The sequence below is a fragment of the Salvia hispanica genome, chromosome 3, assembly GCF_023119035.1.
Source record: "Salvia hispanica cultivar TCC Black 2014 chromosome 3, UniMelb_Shisp_WGS_1.0, whole genome shotgun sequence".
NCBI lineage: Eukaryota > Viridiplantae > Streptophyta > Magnoliopsida > Lamiales > Lamiaceae > Salvia > Salvia hispanica.
The window spans coordinates 52,110,760-52,129,761 of NC_062967.1; the positions used below are offsets into that span (position 1 = coordinate 52,110,760).

Consider the following 19,002-nt stretch of genomic DNA (forward strand, 5'->3'; position numbering starts at 1 on the left):
TCCACAGAGACACACTCACACACACACACCTATTTTTTCCACCAAAATCAATCCTTTATTACACACACACACACTACTGCCTCATCCGCACACAACAGAGTGACACACGCTCTCACTCTCTCTCTATCAATTCAAGACTCAATCGGTCCTATCCAGCTAAATTGCAGTTCAGCATTAGCTTGTAAAGATGTTTAATTAATCAATTCTTTTATATCATCACTAACCTTTTGGTTTTCATGACTTTCCAGAATATTGTATGTTAGTTTTCCATCTTTTTCAATTGATTCGCTCTCTATTCTTCTTTCTCCAATTGGGTTTTTTTTATGTGTGCTTTTCCGATTGTGGTTATTATTTGGCAAGACTCGATTTTGAGCCCAAAATCCCTCCTTTTTCCACAGACATTGCTCGCCAAGGATTGGATTAGGTGCATCTGATTGAGAGTTTGGGCTCAGAAAAGCAAGAATCTGCAGCTGCATTAAGGCATTTGGAGCTAAATCGCCAGGGGTTTTAATTGTGATTTTTGCACAGATTTTGATTTTGGGGAAAAAAGGAAAATTGCTGGCGGTTTGGAGAAATCCCAGCTGTTTTCCCCGCCACAGGGGATTAAATATCTGAAGTGGCTTTAAAAAAGTTGGGATTTTTGTTTGTGGGAATGGCGATGAACACAGGAGGAAGGCTTGTTGCTGGTTCTCACAATAGAAATGAGTTTGTACTGATTAATGCTGATGAAATTGGGAGAGTGAGTATATGGATAAACCCTCATTTTGTTTTTTTGTTGTTATTGTTTCATATCCGTTTATGCCCATTCCCTTCTTTGTGCTTCTTGAGATTCTTGTTAAGATTGAAGTGTGTGTTTGTGTGGATTTTGTTTGTGAAATTAGGGATTGGGACTAGAGATTATCTTTTAATTTCAAATGTTTAGATGTTTGCATTGAGATAGATGTATCTTTGAGGGTTGTTGGAGTTTACATTTTTTTCCTTACTTATTTGCAATTATATTGCTGTGTGCTACTTCTCCTATAGAAACAATAAGAATATGAGTTTCAGATTATGTTATGAGTTTCAGATTATGTTGTGTTTCTTTCAGCCTGCCACTATGATGCTATTTGTTTTTATTTTAGAGTGATGGTCATCCAAATTTCTTTCATTATATGAGTATTTTGTTATACTGCAAAATCGAAGAATGAGACCCTGATAGTTTATCGAATGCTGACTAATCTTAGAGGAGAATGCAGAAACCTGATAGTTTATCGAATGCTGACTAATCTTAGAGGAGAATGCAGAAAAAAAGGAAATAAATTGGTCATAAATGATAGAATAACTAGTAACCGTAAGAAAATTTAGGAACTTCAACTGAAAAAATGTTTGAGTGGGAGTTCCACTGTGCAGTAATTGGCCTTAGGAGCTATATACTTTGCAAGTTGCTAGTTGAGGAATGTTTCCATGATGGGTTCTTGTGCTGTATAGAGGTCAAGGGAAGCCATTTATGTTGCTCTACTAAGGATGAGAGACTAATTGAATTACATTGATTTTATAGATTAAGGCTGTTCACGAACTAAGTGGGCAAACATGCCAAATTTGTGCGGATGAACTGGAGATAATAAATGAGGAACCTTTTGTTGCATGCAATGAATGCGCTTTCCCCGTTTGTAGAATTTGCTATGAGTATGAGAGGAAAGAGGGCACACAGGCCTGTCCTCAATGCAAGACCAGATATAAGCGCATCAAAGGTGAGTATATCGAGGTTCATTTTACTGCAAATGTTTGTTGTTTAGCAGCTGAAACCTTGCTAATTTTGTTAATGTCTAATTTTCTAATGCATTTGTGCCATAGGTTTTGCTAGAGTCGAGGGTGATGAGGATGAAGATGGTATTGATGATTTGGAAAACGAATTTGATTATGTAAAGAGTGAGCCTGTGGGCTTTACCCAAAATGGTGGTGCGGTAGGATCCGTCTATGGTGGTTTATCTGGATCAGCCACTATGCCAGGACATGATTCATCTCAGGGTATCGATATCCCACTTTTGACAAATGGTGAAGAGGTAATGGGTAATCAAGACTAGACCATCTCTCTCTCTTATGTCTTGTGAGTATCTGTCTATTGAATTAGTTTGTCCTTAATGTCTTCTTACTATGTTTAGTGTGCCGAGATTGCACATGATCAGAGTGCTATAATAGTACCCCTGTTTGCCAGTAACGTGAATGGAATTCATGCAACTCCTCCTGGTACAACAGCACCTCGTAAGTCAATTCTTTTGATTTAATTTCTGCAGTTTGAAGCTTATTTAGTTTGTGCTGGATTATTCATTTATTATTTCTGATTTAGCAGTGCATCCCCGTCCTATGGTCCCCGAAAAAGATCTTGCGGTATATGGCTATGGAAGTGTTGCGTGGAAGGATCGTATGGAGGAATGGAGGAGAAGGCAAAATGAAAAACTTCAAGTGGTGAAACATCAAGGGACCAATGACGATGACTTTGATGGGGGTGATTTTGGTGCAGATTTGCCTATGTGAGTACCGAGTCGTAGCTGTGATTTCATGGAAGTGGCTTGTCTCTCCTTTGCTTACTGTCATAATCTTTAACATGCATCTTTCTTTGATTATTTATGAGATTATAAGTATAACTAAGCACTACTTGTATTTTCACGCATTGAAGTGTGAGATTAATGGTGATTACATTTGTATCTTCTTATAATGAACTCCATTTAGGATGGATGAAGGGAGGCAGCCACTTTCGAGGAAACTGCCCATTGCTTCAAGCAGGATAAATCCATACCGGATGGTAATTATTCTGCGTCTTGCGGTTCTTGCCTTGTTTTTTCACTATAGGATTCTCCATCCCGTTCCTGGCGCATATAGCTTGTGGATGACATCAGTAATCTGTGAGATATGGTTTGCTACATCATGGATACTTGATCAGTTCCCCAAGTGGTATCCCATTGAGCGAGAAACGTACCTTGATCGACTATCTCTTAGGTAAGCACCATCTCTCTCTCCCTCGCTTGCACATAATGCATTCATCTTTCGCTTCTTGTTTTTAGCATATACTCTTATTATTAAAGTAGTAATTTCAACTTGAAACCATTAACGTTATATAGGTATGAAAAAGAAGGAAAGCCCTCGGAATTAGCAGACGTCGACGTCTTTGTCAGCACAGTAGATCCCATGAAAGAACCTCCTTTAATCACGGCAAACACAGTTCTCTCCATCCTTGCTTCGGATTATCCAGTTGACAAAGTATCATGCTACGTGTCAGACGATGGTGCTGCCATGCTTACTTTTGAAGCACTTTCCGAGACATCTGAGTTTGCTCGAAAATGGGTTCCCTTCAGCAAGAAATTCAATATTGAACCGCGTGCCCCTGAATGGTATTTCTCTCAGAAGATAGACTATTTGAAGAATAAAGTCCATCCTTCGTTTGTTAGAGAAAGGCGTGCAATGAAGGTTAGTATTATCTATATTACACGACTTGTTGAGATGCACAAAAAAAAAGGAAGGAAAAAAAATGCCGCTGTTCTCTTTGTGCATGGGTTCACCGATGCATATCTTTGTCTTGTGCAGAGAGAATATGAGGAGTTCAAAGTTCGGATTAACCGTTTGGTGGCCATGGCTGAGAAGGTTCCTGATGATGGTTGGACTATGCAGGATGGGACACCCTGGCCGGGCAATAATGTCCGGGACCATCCTGGTATGATTCAGGTTGGTGATATTCTCGAGTCACAACAACTAATCTCCTTGGATTTTATTATATTATAGTACAAGTGGTAGTTGGCTCGAAGCTGAGGGCACGTGATCTAAAATTTAGTACTGTAGTAGACCAACTGAGTGAGATCTCGGCGGGGTTATGATGTTATTTCTTCTTGTGACAAGCAAAATTGTGATGCATATATATGTATATGTTGCATGTAGGTGCAACAGAGTCATACCTTGTAGCTAACTCTTTCTTACTACTATTATTCTTTAATTTCTTACATCGATTTTGATTATTACTTGCTTTCTCAACAGGTATTCCTTGGTCATGAAGGCCTTCATGATAATGAAGGGAATGTGCTTCCTCGTCTGGTATATGTTTCACGTGAGAAGAGACCCGGCTTTGAGCATCACAAGAAAGCTGGTGCTATGAATTCACTGGTGAATACCTATTGCGCATATTTATATAAATTCAGAACTTGAAAAGGAAGAAAAAAGGTTTAATTTGTTACTGAACTTAATACTCTGTGAATTATATTATACAGATACGGGTTTCAGCAGTTCTGTCGAATGCTCCTTATCTTCTAAATGTGGACTGCGATCACTACATTAACAATAGCAAGGCGTTGAGAGAAGCTATGTGTTTCCTGATGGATCCCACCTCCGGAAAGAAAGTATGCTATGTGCAGTTTCCACAAAGATTTGACGGGATCGATCGCCATGACAGATATTCCAATCGCAATGTCGTGTTTTTTGATGTATGTATGCCTCACTTAGTGCTGTATTACTTCACTTACCATCGTGCAGGATATAATTCAATGCTATGCAGATCAATATGAAAGGATTGGATGGTCTTCAAGGACCTATATACGTTGGAACCGGGTGTGTCTTCAGAAGGCAAGCGTTATATGGATTCGATGCTCCTACTAAAAAGAAGGCACCTAGCAAGACGTGTAACTGCTGGCCCAAGTGGTGTTGTTTGTGCTGTGGTTCGAGGAAGAGCAAGAAGGGGAAATCGAGGAAAGCGAAGAGAGGTAAGAAGTCGAAGCACAAAGAGGCATCGAAACAAGTACATGCTCTTGAAACCATCGAAGAAGGAATTGAAGGTAGAATTTTTTCGTTGTAGCTTTAATCAGTTAGGAAATAGTACTTTCTGCTAACATAGATACTGTTGATTCCGAGTAGAAATAAATACTATTGATCGACCTTTCATCTCCCAAGAGAAACTTGAGAAGAAGTTTGGTCAATCACCTGTTTTTGTGGCTTCAACGCTTCTTGAAAACGGTGGGATGCCGAATTCCATTAGTTCAACATCTCTCTTGAAGGAAGCTATCCATGTTATCAGCTGCGGTTATGAAGATAAAACGGAATGGGGAAAAGAGGTATGTAGTGTAGTGTTCGTTATGTGTGCAGCCTTCGTTTTTCTAAATTTTCATACTTCTTCCAACTAGGTGGGCTGGATATACGGGTCAGTCACCGAAGATATCTTGACGGGGTTCAAGATGCATTGCCATGGCTGGCGTTCCGTTTACTGTATGCCAAAGAGGCCTGCATTCAAGGGATCTGCTCCTATCAACCTTTCGGATCGTCTTCACCAGGTTCTTCGATGGGCTCTTGGTTCAGTTGAGATTTTCCTAAGCAAACACTGCCCGATTTGGTATGGATATGGCGGAGGATTGAAGTGGTTGGAACGATTTTCGTACATAAATTCCGTTGTGTATCCGTGGACTTCTATTCCTTTGCTCGTTTACTGCACATTGCCAGCTATCTGCCTTCTTACCGGGAAATTCATCGTCCCTGAGGTATGTCATTTTTTGCCGTCTTTCTTGGTATTGTTCGTTTTACTAATGGTGGTTCGAATTTTACAGATCAGTAACTATGCCGGCATCATATTCATTGCCCTTTTCATCACCATTGCTGTGACCGGTATCCTCGAAATGCAATGGGGAGGTGTTGGCCTCGACGATTGGTGGAGAAACGAGCAGTTCTGGGTGATCGGAGGCGTTTCCTCCCATCTCTTCGCCCTCTTTCAAGGGCTCCTCAAGGTCTTGGCCGGCGTGAGCACGAACTTCACCGTCACCTCGAAAGGAGGCGACGAAGACGGAGGATTCGCGGAGCTCTACCTCTTCAAGTGGACGTCGCTGCTGATCCCGCCCACGACTCTCCTGATCATCAACATCGTCGGCGTCGTAGTGGGAGTCGCGGACGCCGTCAACAACGGGTATGACTCGTGGGGCCCGCTCTTCGGCCGTCTCTTCTTCGCCATATGGGTCATCATGCACCTCTATCCCTTCCTCAAAGGGTTGATGGGGAAGCAAGAGGGCGTCCCGACCGTGATCATCATATGGTCAATCCTGCTCTCGTCGATACTAACCCTCGTGTGGGTCCGGATAAACCCGTTTGTCTCGAGGGATGGCCCTGTCCTTGAGATCTGCGGGCTCAACTGTGACGACTGAGGGCCGTGGTGCCCAGCCCTCGACTCTTTGCAAGACGCAAGGACAGCTCTTCGTTGCTGAGAATCGATGTTTCCTTGTGCAGCCAGACGCATATCCTGGTACGTTTTTTGCCCCATCCCGATCGGTTTCCGATGTACCTGAGGTAGAATAAGGAGCGTACTCTCTTGCTCAGTGAGTTTTAGATTGTATAGATGTTAAGAAGTAGCAAATGATTGATTGATAGATACTTGTTTCTATGGTTTCATTCATTCTTTTGTGTTTTGTTCATCTGAGTAATGGCCCTTAAAGGGTTGTAGATGTAACTGACAAAATAGGATTATTTATGGATAAATATTATTCTTATTTTTTTATGTGGTTAAAAATATTTGTAAAGATTTGTATTGTCCAATTACATATTTATATGGCTAAATGTTGCATCTGTGTGTTTATATCTGCACATTAATACTTCTTATAGGTCTAGTTTTGCACAACTCTACTCTTTTGGTGTAAAATGAAGAACTGCAACACTCCTTTCCTAATAAAAAAAACCCTTTGTAGAATGTAACATATTTTCCCAAATCACAAGGATTTTTTTGTTGTCTCATTTGTTTTTTTCTTTTGTTTTTCAGATTCTGGTCTTTTGAATTTAATTAGAGAATGTGCGCATATCAATTTTATGGTGCATTAGATTTCAAAAGGGATAATAACTGCTTAAATTACAAGTTTTGGTCAAGTTTTAGAAATTGAAATATTAAATCACGAAATTTTAATTTTTCTCAATTGTACACAAAATAGTCTTTTAACAATATTCAAAACGACAATGTTATAATAAAATAAGGAGAAAAATGAGAAAATAAATGAAAGTAGCAAAATGTCATCGTATAACGATATTTAAAATGACAATGATCTAATTAAATAGGGAGAGAAAAGAGAAAATAAATGATATAAAAGAAAATTTCTCTGAATTGTTCACAAAATAGTCTTTTGACAATATTCAAAACGACAATGTTATGTAAAATAAGGAGAAAAATGAGAAAATAAAGGAAAGTAGCAACATATCATCGTATAACGATATTTAAAATGACAATGATCGAATTTAATACAAAAGAGAAAAGAGAAAATAAATGATATAAAAGAAATAAAATACTTATTTGAGAAAAAAAATTTGGACCATTTCTCGATTTATGCGTGTCATCCTTGCGCAGGGGCCATGCTAATCTTCTCTGTATCGTTCCAATTTTATCGGATGTCCCCGAAGGGACACTAGAAGATTAGTTCGTTTGCATATATATAGTGTGAGAAGCTTTCGTAAAGTTTCGATGTGGGACGAAACTTGAAATTCCATTAAATAATTTAATATATTATGGGCCTTACTTGTGGTAGAATCGCGGCCCAGTAATTTCAACCGACCAAAGAGTCCACGTCCAAATTTGGCTTCTAGTTCTTACTAGTTACTTTCCAATTAATATTGTTGTTTATGTTAATATAATCATTTATAGTTAATATTGTTGTTTTATTTCAGTTGAGCATTTTTGGTATGAGCGTGGGTAATTTGAGAAAACCAAAATTCCAAGTGAACAAGACATTTGTGATACTCCTATTATCGTTGGTAACAGAGAAAGATATCTACAGGCAAAGTCCATCATCAAGAAACCTAGCAAGATTTGATCCATCTTTATCAGAGAATTTTTTGGTTAAATGTATCAAAGATATCTCATTGTTAAGTGCAAAGGCATATTATCAATATCTTTCTATCATGTGTTATATTTAGAACAGGAATACAAAAATGTACAGACATAAATGTATCATTCACATGCCATTGTTCAGTCGATTAGATTCACAACAACATTCAGTTTCATCATCTTCAAAGGTTTACAATTCGAAAGCGTGGCATGAACTCTACGTTTGTCGCACACTTCTAGGATCGAAACACAGTAGACCACAATATGTAGTTTTTCTTATCCTCTACTTTGTACAAATGCTTGTTCATTCGACCACCCATCTCCATGTTCTTATAACTGCAAAATCAGTAGGCTGTTGCCTACACAAGTCTGGTGAGCGGAATCCGTTCTCCTGGTCGAGCAACTCTTTCAATTGACGAGATTGGCATGATCCTTTGTGGCATTGTCATTCCTCCAGAAACGATTATTTCTGCAGTATTTACAAAAGATACAAGGAAATTATTTAACACCAAATTTGAAATGGCAAAAGATATTCTGTAAGCAGCATGTGCAGAAAACACTTAACCGATGATTTAACTATTTGCTCATGCAACATTGAAAGCAGTAATCAGAATTCAAACCCAAGTATGGTATCATACCTATCCCTTCACGAATAGACAAATTGGGCCTAATAATCTCGCTGGAACTAACCAAGAATATATCACCAATGTACAAGTGATTTGTAGGGACAAAAACACTGCATAATTCTTCATCTCCGTCATCTCTCTGTTGAAGAAGACAAAATAAACATGTAAACATGGTTTCCATTTATCCTAAGTAAAGCATTTTCAAAATAACTCTCGCTTTATTTTATCTAAATTGCTAAACACCTGTTACTTCTTATTAGGAGAACACATATGACAATTTTGAAGTTCAGATTATTACACCAGAAAACTGGTTACTTATTGAAACATCAACTGCTCGATCTGTTTACATATATCCTCAATAAGAACACATTACTACCTGTAGGACGACTGAGGAAGTGATAAAGCCAAATGCATATTCACCCACACGTGGATGGCGTATAATTGCCACTTCCTTAAATGCAGTAGTATTTTGGTCTGCAATGAACATGAAGTATAAAACTCAAACAGCAGTAAACATGAACATAAACAGTATGAGACAGCCATCAGTTAAGTACAAAGCCCATGAAAGTTCCGTTAGCATTGCACGGTATGTTGTGAAATAGCAAGATTTGCATTTGAGTCACCTAAATTCAGAAAGTAAATAAGTATTTATTTTCTTTACCAGGAGAAATTGCGGAGCTAATCTGCTTGGAAGCTGAGTAAATGTGTCTAACAAATGGCATTCGCTTTATAAACCATTCTCCAAGCCATATCACTGAAGCCCCCAGCCATGATGAAACAAATACACCAACAAGGAATACAAAAAGTAATGATGTCACAAATCCAAGTCCTGCACACAAGAAAACTAATTGAGAAGCCTGTCCAAGAAAACTAAGAAAAAGGTTGTGTAAAACATTAGTAAAGTAACAAATAAAAGCACACTGATGTAAAAATTGATCTGAAATACCATATTTATGGAGAAATCTATCATCCTGAAACAGTAAGATAGCAATATATCTGATAGACTTCATACGTGAAACAAGAAGAGGAAATTGAACAACTTGATAAATTCCCAGTTGCTCGAGTTACATAAGTGTAACAAGAAACTGAGTAGAGTATTTGGAAACACAGAAACGGATACCTAGACCTACTTCCTTTCCGAAGTTAGGGACACCTTATTTAATTCAACAGGGTGCAAACTGTTAGCCTTTTCAGTTGGCTTGATAATGCTATAAAAAAAATCTAAATCGTCATATCCTCCAAGCCAAAAGAGTACACTTACCAAATATCTCAATGCCCAGCTGTTCATATAGAGGACTGAAGAAACCATCAACAAATTGAACGAACCACCAAGTCACAAAAAATGTAACAGCAGCTGGGAATAGAACTATGCTGCAAAAACAGTTCATCACAACGTTAAGCTTGACCTGACAAATTCAGATAAATTATGCATTTCTGGAGCAAGCTAACAGGCAAAAAAGTACCATCCGGTCATAAACTTTTTTGAAACCCAGCTTTGAAGAACAAAACAGCAAGCCTGGATAACAAAAAGTATAAGCCCTTAAAACATCAATTGAAAAAATTAACAATCTGCCTGCAGAAGAACATTTATAATTCTGACATAAGTCACATAACACAATCAACAATCCCCATATCCAACACTGAGTTCCTCTATGCCCAATTCAACGAGTCAGAAACATTTTTGGTACAGCTCTCACACTAGAAAAACCTTGCAAAACAAACTATTGAATACAACTGAGCTGGAAATGTAAAGCCATTCACAGGGTAGGGGAAGCCTACATTCCACCACAAGGAATGTCTATGACAAGCTGAGACAGCAAAGACAAAAAAATATGCAGACTAAAACACGTCATTCTCTTTTTGTTTAATGCTGTATTACTAGTACTATTACTACCAGTGATATCAGAAAATTAATTGTTGTTGGTACTGAAACTTCAAGATTATATCAATAAAAAGTCTGCAAATGATTTTAAAATTAGCAATTGTTCTTAATATCAGGAAGGCCAAAAAAGATAATCACAGCGGCCAGTCCAAATCGTATTGTTGAGGTACAACACCTAAAACAAATTACGTATATTCATGGCGCTTGCGACTGGAAGATTATTATAGATCAATTCCAACTATCATTGATTCAATCGGAATTTCAAATAAATTATCAAAATTAATAGATTATCACGCAAATTCTGTTATATGTTAAACCAACGCTTCAATTTGGAAATCTTTAACAACTATCACTACTTCACATATCGGCATCCTCAATTATCAAATTCTTATTCAAATCAGCTCAAATGTGTGATAAACCCAGCTAAAAACACTACTGCAGTAGTAACTCAGCCAGAAATAGAATGTCAGCTCGCATTTCAATAAATAAACGCACATTTCTATAAATAGAGAGTAAAACGAGCTCTAACACACACACACACACACACTAACACTACGAGTGGAAGAATCGGGAGAAGTAGAAGAAGATTTTAACGGATCTTCGGGATCTGGCCCTTCTTCATCTTCGCCAACGCTTTGACTCAGCGGCACCGACGTAGCGTCCTTCTCCTCTGCCATTGTAGCCAACAATAGGCACGAGCCGATATCGCAGGAGTTCTTGCAATCGGGAAATTAGGGATTTCAGTATTAGCAGTTGATAAAATTTGGGAATTTTGATGGATCGGAAAAATGGAGGAGAAAAAAAAAAGCGTGGTGTTGAGTGTTATTGAAGAGGTACGACTACTGAAGCGTGATGTACTGGCGAATGGCGATGACTAAATAGTCAACTCCATTATTGGTTTTGTTATTTCATGGGGTCAATACAAAACTATCTGAGCCAAAAATCATTTTTTTTTACGCGCAATTTTGTACATTAAATATTTTCCCTCAAAATAATTTCTCTATCATTTTCTTTAGTAGTATATTAATTAAAGGGCTAAGATAGAGATCAAACGGGTTTAATTTTGGACTTATTCGTGGAGCTCTCTATTAATCAAATTTGATCTTAATTTAATTGAATGGATAATTCATTTTTATCAGTGTGTAGATTAATATTGAACCTTCAATTCAATATCAAATTGAGCAACCTTTTATTTAATTATATATCGTGTTTTATGATGAATTAATGCCTTTCATTAATAATTTAACTTGCTGTTGGTTGATGTAATTAATTTATTTACTAAAATTGAATTTGAACTTACTACTTACTGTTACTAGAGTTTACATTATTACATACAATAAAATATTTGTCTTAGAAATCTTTAAGGAATATCATCAACCTGACATCAATTAGAAATTTAGAACCAAATTTTATTCAATAACAAAGAAATAAATAATTAATAATATACGCTCATTATTATATATAACTTGTAATAAAGAATTTATCGTTGATGTAATTTATTCTATATTATACTTATACCACACATCAATGTTATTTGTTATCCCGCGGCAGGAGTACTCCGTCCGTCTCTGAAAATTTGTCACTTATTTCTATTTTTATTCGTCCCTAAAAATTTGTCACCTTTCACTTTTACCATTTTATATAGTAGATTCCGCATTCCACTTACTCATTCGCACTCACATTTTATTATAAAACTAATATATAAAATTAAAACTTATATTTCACTAACTTTTTCGATCCACTTTCAATATTATATTTCTTAAAACCTGTGTCGGGTCAAATGATGACAAATTATAAGGGACAGAGGGAAGGGAGTATTTATTTCTTTCTTTCTTCAAAAAATTCTGAATATTAATTTAAGTGATTATGATGCATAATTGAATATTGATATTAGTAATATATACTACTACTTGCTTGGAATCCTCAATTTCCATAAAAATTTATGTCAATGAGGTTTTGCTCGTTATTTAGAATATGTAGGCAAACCATTCCAATTATGTTTAAATTACATTGATTTTATTTTTTCTCACACCAACACTGTAGTTTGAGGAAAGATATTTTCTTAAAAATACAATAAAGACCACCAACTATTCGTATATTCTAAAATCACCCCTCAACCTTTTGCATCCCTTACAACTTTGCCCATACAATAATTCGAAGTTTCGTGGCATCATTTACGTTCTTGGTAACTATCGGACGATCCAAAATCAATGGCGTAACTTTCTAGTTTAATGGTTTTTGAGGCTTACTCTCATTAGCTAAACAATCTTTAGGTATGCCTATAAGACCACAAACTTTCTAGTTTAATTCAATCAACGTTCTCGTCAATGTACAACCCTGAAAAGAACTATTTTTTTATTAGTCCGTCCCTGAAAAATATGAAGTTTATAGTTTTGAAATAGTTAAACAATATATTATCTTTATACATCATTTTATTTACAATGTATACCATTACACTACACAACTAATAATGTGGAACTCACTCACACTACTTACACTACATTTTATCTCTATCTCTTTTACTATTTACCATATACATTAAATTTGTGCCTGGCCAAATATTCATACTTTTCAATGACGGATAGAGTATAACCTTTTCTTATAAGTTAGGGATTTGATTCTCATAAGCTAATGGAGTACTTGAATTCAAAGATTTATTAAACTAAGACAATCTCCGATAGTACTCCTAAATCAATTTCATTACTATTTTTAGATTTACTTAAAAAAAATCTAAATCACTTTTTCAAATTTTATGAGTAAAAAGAGCTATAATATGAAGAATATTCTTTTAAGTCTAGTGACTGATTAAAGTGAAATCACTATTTGACGTGACATTTACACTAGAGTGAATTTGAATTTAATGTAAATGCTTATATATGTTCTAAACCTCTCGTGAATTTGAGAGCTGAGTTCGATTTCTTGACCATACAATACTTGATTTTTTAACGTTTTCTTGTCCTAATTTCTTTATATTTCTCTTCATTTTGTGTTATGTCATTTGGCACCCCCAATGTAAAATCTATGGGTCCGCCACTGGATGTAGTTCACCCACTTCATCTTCCCCACGGGGGCAGGCTTAGACGGTTCACCGCTTTCCTCCTCCCCCTACCCTTCCCCTTCCCCTTCGGTGGGGGAATGATTCTCCTTGGGGCGGGATAGATGCATTTCCGACAACTCGTACTCGTATGTGATTAAGTTTAGATAGATCCTTGGAACAACGTTGGATTCGCCCGAATCTAATGGGGTACCGACCATGCTCGGCCGATGAAGTTCGTCATCGCAGTGTAGGTCATTACCCCGTCCGTAGCAAAATTGGTAGTAGGCGTTTGCTGCCTTGGGCAAAAAGGCAAGCAATTTCAACGTGCAAAACTGCAGTTAACCTCAGGTCGGGTTTCTTGAACTTAGCCTTTGTCGTCAGCACCTCCACGGAGTCTTTGATCTTCGCTGTGCACGCCACGATATCGATTAGCAGTGATGCCGCTGTCGCCACCAAGACTACGTCGAGGAACTCGGGGTCGTGCCAAAGCCCGATCTTCAGCATGGCCTTAGGCGTCTCGGCCGCGGCCTTCACGTCCAAGATGTGTATCTCGCTCAACAAGGAGGACTTTATCGTCCGAAGTACGATCGCAACATCTGTTAGGGCTAAGCCGCATTCGGAGATGATCTCGGTGCATAAGGCTTGGATCTTCGTCCAAAAATCCAACTGCGTCTGTACGTCCGAGATGAGGTAGACGTTGAGTGCATCAATCTTGTACGCGTATTCCCGGGTAACCGACCCTATCTCGAGGTACTGGTTCCATGGGTGCCAGTGCTAGATCTTCTTGTGCCTAGGCTCCCACCACGCGAAATTGACTTACACGAGCAATTAATTATTCACAATCGAGTTAACAATAACACAAACGATATTGTCAAGCGGGCACTGTTAGAGTTTGTATACTAGAAATCACCTTTCGAGTGATTGAATACTGTTAAAACTCTTATTTTATTTTCCAAATGAATAAACAGATTATTTTTGTCATAATGTTGTTATGTTTTACATTTAATGGATGTTTATTACATATTTAAATGTATAAGTAACTTAACGAAGTCTAACTCTTTGTTTTAGTAGACCGGTTGTGAGCGTCGTTCACTTTAAGGTAACACGGTCAGTTCTGAACAAAGAAAAAGAAGAATTTCACAACCTAGATAGGCCTAGACTACCTATCGTGAAAGGTTGCAATGTCAGTCCGATTATTTCTAAGCCTTACTGAAATAAGATGATGTTGGTGTGGTATAGCACTGAATTGGATCTAACTTGAGACATGTCTTTATGCTATCTACTGAAAGACGAGGTCTTGTAAATTATTGTTTCTTAATCAATGTACGTTAGCATTGAGCATACGGTATTGATTATGCACTACTTTGACTTACCAAATGGTACGGGTTTTTCGCAACCTAATAAGCCTGGTATATTGGGTAGTGGTGATTAATATCTAGCGGTGCTAGGATTGCTATTATGTTGAATTGTACGCGAGGTGAGTTTCATTTGATAACATCCTCAAGAGGAGCTTGAAATAAGGTTTTATTAATCGGAACCTAGCTAGTTGGAATTTGATTACTCTATGAATAATAAATAAGAATTTCTTGTTGAGTCCACTCTTGGAATAAATAAGATATTAATTAATTAAGTCCATAGCAGACAATAATTAATTAATGGATGTTTCTATCTTAAGCGCGGGAAATAAATATCAAGTAATGGAAACCCGGAGTACTTATAATTTCGGATTTGGATGGGGAGTGCAATATTACTTCTAGTGGCTGCTGCTCGTAATATTCCAATTATAAGTTTATATTAAATTGGGTTTAATTTAATTAGTAAAAAACTAATTGGAGGAGCCCATATCCAAAACCTGCCATAGATCCCTGTCTGGGCCCAATATGTGACTTATTATAAATAGGAGAATAAATGAGACAGAAAAGAGATATTATTTTCTTCCAAAAATTTCGACCCCCTCTCTACTTAGATTAGGGGCGATTTTTCCTCTTCTTCGAGGGATTGGTTTTCTGTCTTCTTTATTTAAGTCCTAGTATACTGGTGAGATCAGCCCACCCTGATATCAGTTTACAGTCCGGGAACCAGACAGAAGATCCATGGTTTAGTACTAAAGATCTTCACGTGGAGAAGGCGTTAGCTATCTTCGATTTTTTGGAGAATCATCAAGGTAAAATAGCTAAACCGTAGAAAAACATGTTTTAGGTTTTGATTAATTTAAAGCATGATTTATTTGAGTTATGAGCATGATACATGTGATAATTGCGCGAATAAAATTTGTCTAAATAATCTGCTAAATAGATCAGGATTATTATGTAATCGATTTATGTGAACGCTTCCGCTGCCAACCCCTTCAAGCACATGGGAACGAATCAAATTTTTCGCACTATCTCTAAATAGATTACTCACCGACGAGTCCTCCGTGCATTTGGACGTGAGTACACTTTTGAAATCTTCGAGTGCCTCTAGATTATTGGCGTGTTATTCTTGGAAATAAACATGACCAAAAGCTAATACAAAGAGAAACAAATAATCACATCAATAACTCTTATTAGATCAACTCAATCTCCAACAAGAAAACATTAAATTTCATTAAAAATCTATTACCTTCTAGATAACATGCAAGTTTATCAATGTTGTTAGCGGTGTGTAGATGGGATCTTCGCTTGCCGTAACGAGGAGGATGAAAATGCATATAGCAACGGCGGTGCAGCCGACGACCAAGATGGTGATCAGACGCGCGCACTCCACTTTGAATGTGACGTCATCTGGATTCCAGGACACCACTATCACAATGAATGTCAGCATGAACACTGAAAATCCATCATCGTATCTCGCCTTATCACTGAAAGTTTATGATTATTCTGACCAATTTCCTTAAAAATATAGTATTTCCCACAACCTTTAAAAGTGGTTTAAAAATCACCAATTTTTTGAATTGTGCAAATTTACCACACTAAATTTTCCGGCATAATTTTTTGCCAACGTGGAATTCCAAAAAACCTACGTGTAATAGTCTGAGCTACATTCCATCTTGCAGGTAATATTGTTGGGAGAACTTTTTATAAATGTAAATGAGATATTTTTATAGGATGAACAAAAAAGAAAGTACCCTTATTTTTATGGACGGATGGAGTATCAGTTAGTTCAAGAAATATTGTTTCATTAACAATATAAGCACAATGTCAATATTAATTGGATACAATATCATTTTGTCACTATTATAAATCATTTTGTTAAACTGGTATAAATCATTTTGTTTCATTATGAAATATTGCATGTATTTTTCTATTTATATTAAACTGGTATAAACCAAAACATATTAAATATGTTAAAGAGCAAATGCATTTGAATAAGTAGTTAGTTTAGGTGCTAAAGTAGATGGTCTTTTTAATTTTCATTAAATTTTTCTTTACCTTTAATCAGTGGCGGAGCCAGACTTTTAACGATGGAGGCCCCAAACAATTACTCCCTCCGTCCACAAAAAATAGGCACATTTATGGACCAGAGTTTTAATGAGAAAATGGTAAAGTAAGAGAAATAATGTATAAAAATGTGGATAGAGTAAGAGAGATAAGAGAAAAAGAGGTAAAGTATGAGAGGAAAATTTTCCATTTTTATAAATGGTACTATATTTTGTGGACATTCCACAACGTCAAAATGGAACTTTTTTCTTGAATGGAGGGAGCATTTAAATTTATTGAGTATGTTCAATATTCGGAAACCACTCGAACATAAGCTATAGAAAAATTTGTGCGTGAGAAATAGATAATAAAAAAAATATGAATATATTTTTTAGGGCATTGCATTGATATTAATTTTAATAATATTATAGTGCAACATTATATATTTACATGTTTATAGAATTATGTTTATTCTTAGAGGAAATATCATTTTTTATGAATATAAATTTAAATTATTTATGCAAAATTACTAGAGAGAAAATCAAAAAATACTATAAATGAATATGATAAAATCATTACTACCGTAAACAATTATCTACTTTTTTTTAGAAAATCTCAAAAAACACATACTTCAGTTAAGAGAATGAAGGCAACAACAGGATTCGAATTTGGTACCACGCAAATGAAAGGCTGGAACTCACGCCAACTGAGCTAACAACTGATATTATTTATTTGGCATACATATAATATATATAATAAATGTTCAAACGGCTGGGGGCCCTTGGGCCCCCCGGCCCCACCGTAGCTCCGCCACTACCTTTAATACTCTGTCTTGTACAGTATTGAATTATGTACTTAACTCTATTTTCATTAAGTAATGTTTTAGACTTTAGGGAAATTAAAAGCTCTTTTTAATCTTATTATAAGTAGGACAATGTGAAAAGTTTTGCGAGGTAAGTGGGACAACCGGATAAGTGTAGGCCCTACTTGGTAGGATGGAATGGAATGAGGAGAGAATGAAATGAAGATGGGAATGGAATGACAATTCCATTCCATTCTTGTGCTTGGTAAGCACAAGGAATGCAAAAGGAATGGAATTGTTATTCCTTGACTGATTTCATTCCTATGTTTGATATCTACAAATTAATATAGAAATTGAATAGAATGAAATATGAATAATTAATATGTTGATTCTAATAGAAAAAAACACTACACACATTTCACACACAACACGCACTCCACACACTACACATATTTCACACACTTTACACACTACACATACTACACACATTTCACACACTACACACACTACATACATTTCAAACACTACACACAGTTCACAAACTACAAACACTACTCACATTTAACACATTTCAAGCATCCAATTTTTGAATTTGTGTACTGTGTGTAATGTGTGAAATGTGTGTAGTGTGTGTTTTGTGTGAAATGTGTGAAGTGTGTGATAATGTGTGTATTGCGTGAAGTGTGTGTAGTGTGTGAAATGTGTGAAGTGTGTGAAATGTGTGTAGTGTGTGCAGTGTGTGAACTTTGTGTAGTGTGTGAAGTGCGTGTGGTGTGTGAAATGTGTGTAGTGCGTGTAGTGTGTGAAATGCGTGAAATGCGTGAAGTGCGTGTAGTGTGTGAAATGTGCGTAGTGTGTGAAGTGTGTGAAATGTGCGTAGTGTGTGAAGTGTGTGAAAATGTGTGTAGTGTGTAAAGTGTGCGAAATGTGTGAAGTGTGTGTAGTGTGTGAAATGTGTGAAATGTGTGTGTGGATTTTTCAATTATTAAAAAAAATTTAATTTTAATTTTATTGTAAAATTGTGATGATATTAAATTTAAATGTAATATAAAATAATATTTATATAATTTTGTTAAATTTTAAAATAAGAAGAAAGGAAAATGGAATGGTCATTCCTTAGTTAAGTGGATGGAACGAGTATTCACATGTGAAATGGAATGGCCATTACAAAAGGAATGGTGATTCCTAACAAAAATATTTACCAAGTAAAGAAATAGAATAGAGGTAGGAATGTCATTTCATTCCTCCATTTCATTCCAATCGTACTAAGAAGGCGGACTAAGTGTTTAGAATGATCCTAATTATATTTTGGACTATAAATAGATGATATTCGGTAGCTATAAATTCACTCTGTATTATTTTCGATGGCTTGCTTCACTCAATTTCCAGTGAAACTTTGTCTACGGTTTTAGAATACATTAGTATGAGTTTGGAATCCACTGAGTTCAAT

General features: G+C 36.5%; 2 protein-coding genes and 1 non-coding gene across 5 annotated transcripts; 1 reads left to right on the plus strand and 2 right to left on the minus strand.

The window, feature by feature from the left end:
* Positions 1-6,518, plus strand: LOC125213195 (cellulose synthase A catalytic subunit 5 [UDP-forming]-like). 2 transcript variants are annotated; one of them, XM_048113591.1, is made up of 15 exons: positions 1-181; positions 399-739; positions 1,538-1,730; positions 1,834-2,042; positions 2,142-2,241; positions 2,327-2,510; positions 2,710-2,976; positions 3,099-3,444; positions 3,562-3,699; positions 4,006-4,131; positions 4,236-4,448; positions 4,520-4,796; positions 4,876-5,072; positions 5,142-5,492; positions 5,559-6,518. In XM_048113591.1, exons 2-15 carry the CDS (start codon positions 653-655, stop codon positions 6,144-6,146), a joined length of 3,276 nt encoding a protein of 1,091 aa, XP_047969548.1. In that variant the 5' UTR covers positions 1-181; positions 399-652; the 3' UTR covers positions 6,147-6,518. The 2 variants fall into 2 exon arrangements, with proteins under 2 accessions (XP_047969548.1, XP_047969549.1); XM_048113592.1 differs by having other exon boundaries at positions 2,330-2,510.
* Positions 6,519-7,284: 766 nt separating this feature from the next.
* LOC125217301 lies at positions 7,285-7,387 on the minus strand. Its single transcript, XR_007175713.1, has one exon. It is a non-coding gene; the product is annotated as a U6 spliceosomal RNA (small nuclear RNA).
* A 517-nt stretch (positions 7,388-7,904) lies between these two features.
* Positions 7,905-11,147, minus strand: LOC125215816 (protein LIKE COV 2-like). Of its 2 annotated transcripts, none has more exons than XM_048117377.1 (7): positions 10,861-11,147; positions 9,897-9,949; positions 9,695-9,804; positions 9,095-9,262; positions 8,810-8,907; positions 8,446-8,572; positions 7,905-8,276 (listed from the first exon to the last, which is right to left on the minus strand). In XM_048117377.1, exons 1-7 carry the CDS (start codon positions 10,990-10,992, stop codon positions 8,167-8,169), a joined length of 798 nt encoding a protein of 265 aa, XP_047973334.1. In that variant the 5' UTR covers positions 10,993-11,147; the 3' UTR covers positions 7,905-8,166. The 2 variants fall into 2 exon arrangements, with proteins under 2 accessions (XP_047973334.1, XP_047973335.1); XM_048117378.1 differs by having other exon boundaries at positions 10,867-11,146.
* Positions 11,148-19,002: the final 7,855 nt, after the last annotated feature.

Coding starts and splice junctions, on each gene's coding strand:
- LOC125213195 (XM_048113591.1), top strand. CDS start 653: ATGGCGATGAACACAGGAGGAAGGCTTGTTGCTGGTTCTCACAATAGA. Junction 2,242..2,326: donor TCCTGGTACAACAGCACCTC/GTAAGTCAATTC, acceptor TTTCTGATTTAG/CAGTGCATCCCCGTCCTATG. Junction 5,073..5,141: donor AAACGGAATGGGGAAAAGAG/GTATGTAGTGTA, acceptor TCTTCCAACTAG/GTGGGCTGGATATACGGGTC.
- LOC125215816 (XM_048117377.1), bottom strand. CDS start 10,992: ATGGCAGAGGAGAAGGACGCTACGTCGGTGCCGCTGAGTCAAAGCGTT. Junction 9,950..10,860: donor CTTCCACTCGTAGTGTTAGT/GTGTGTGTGTGT, acceptor TTTGTTATCCAG/GCTTGCTGTTTTGTTCTTCA. Junction 8,277..8,445: donor GTCTATTCGTGAAGGGATAG/GTATGATACCAT, acceptor TAAATACTGCAG/AAATAATCGTTTCTGGAGGA.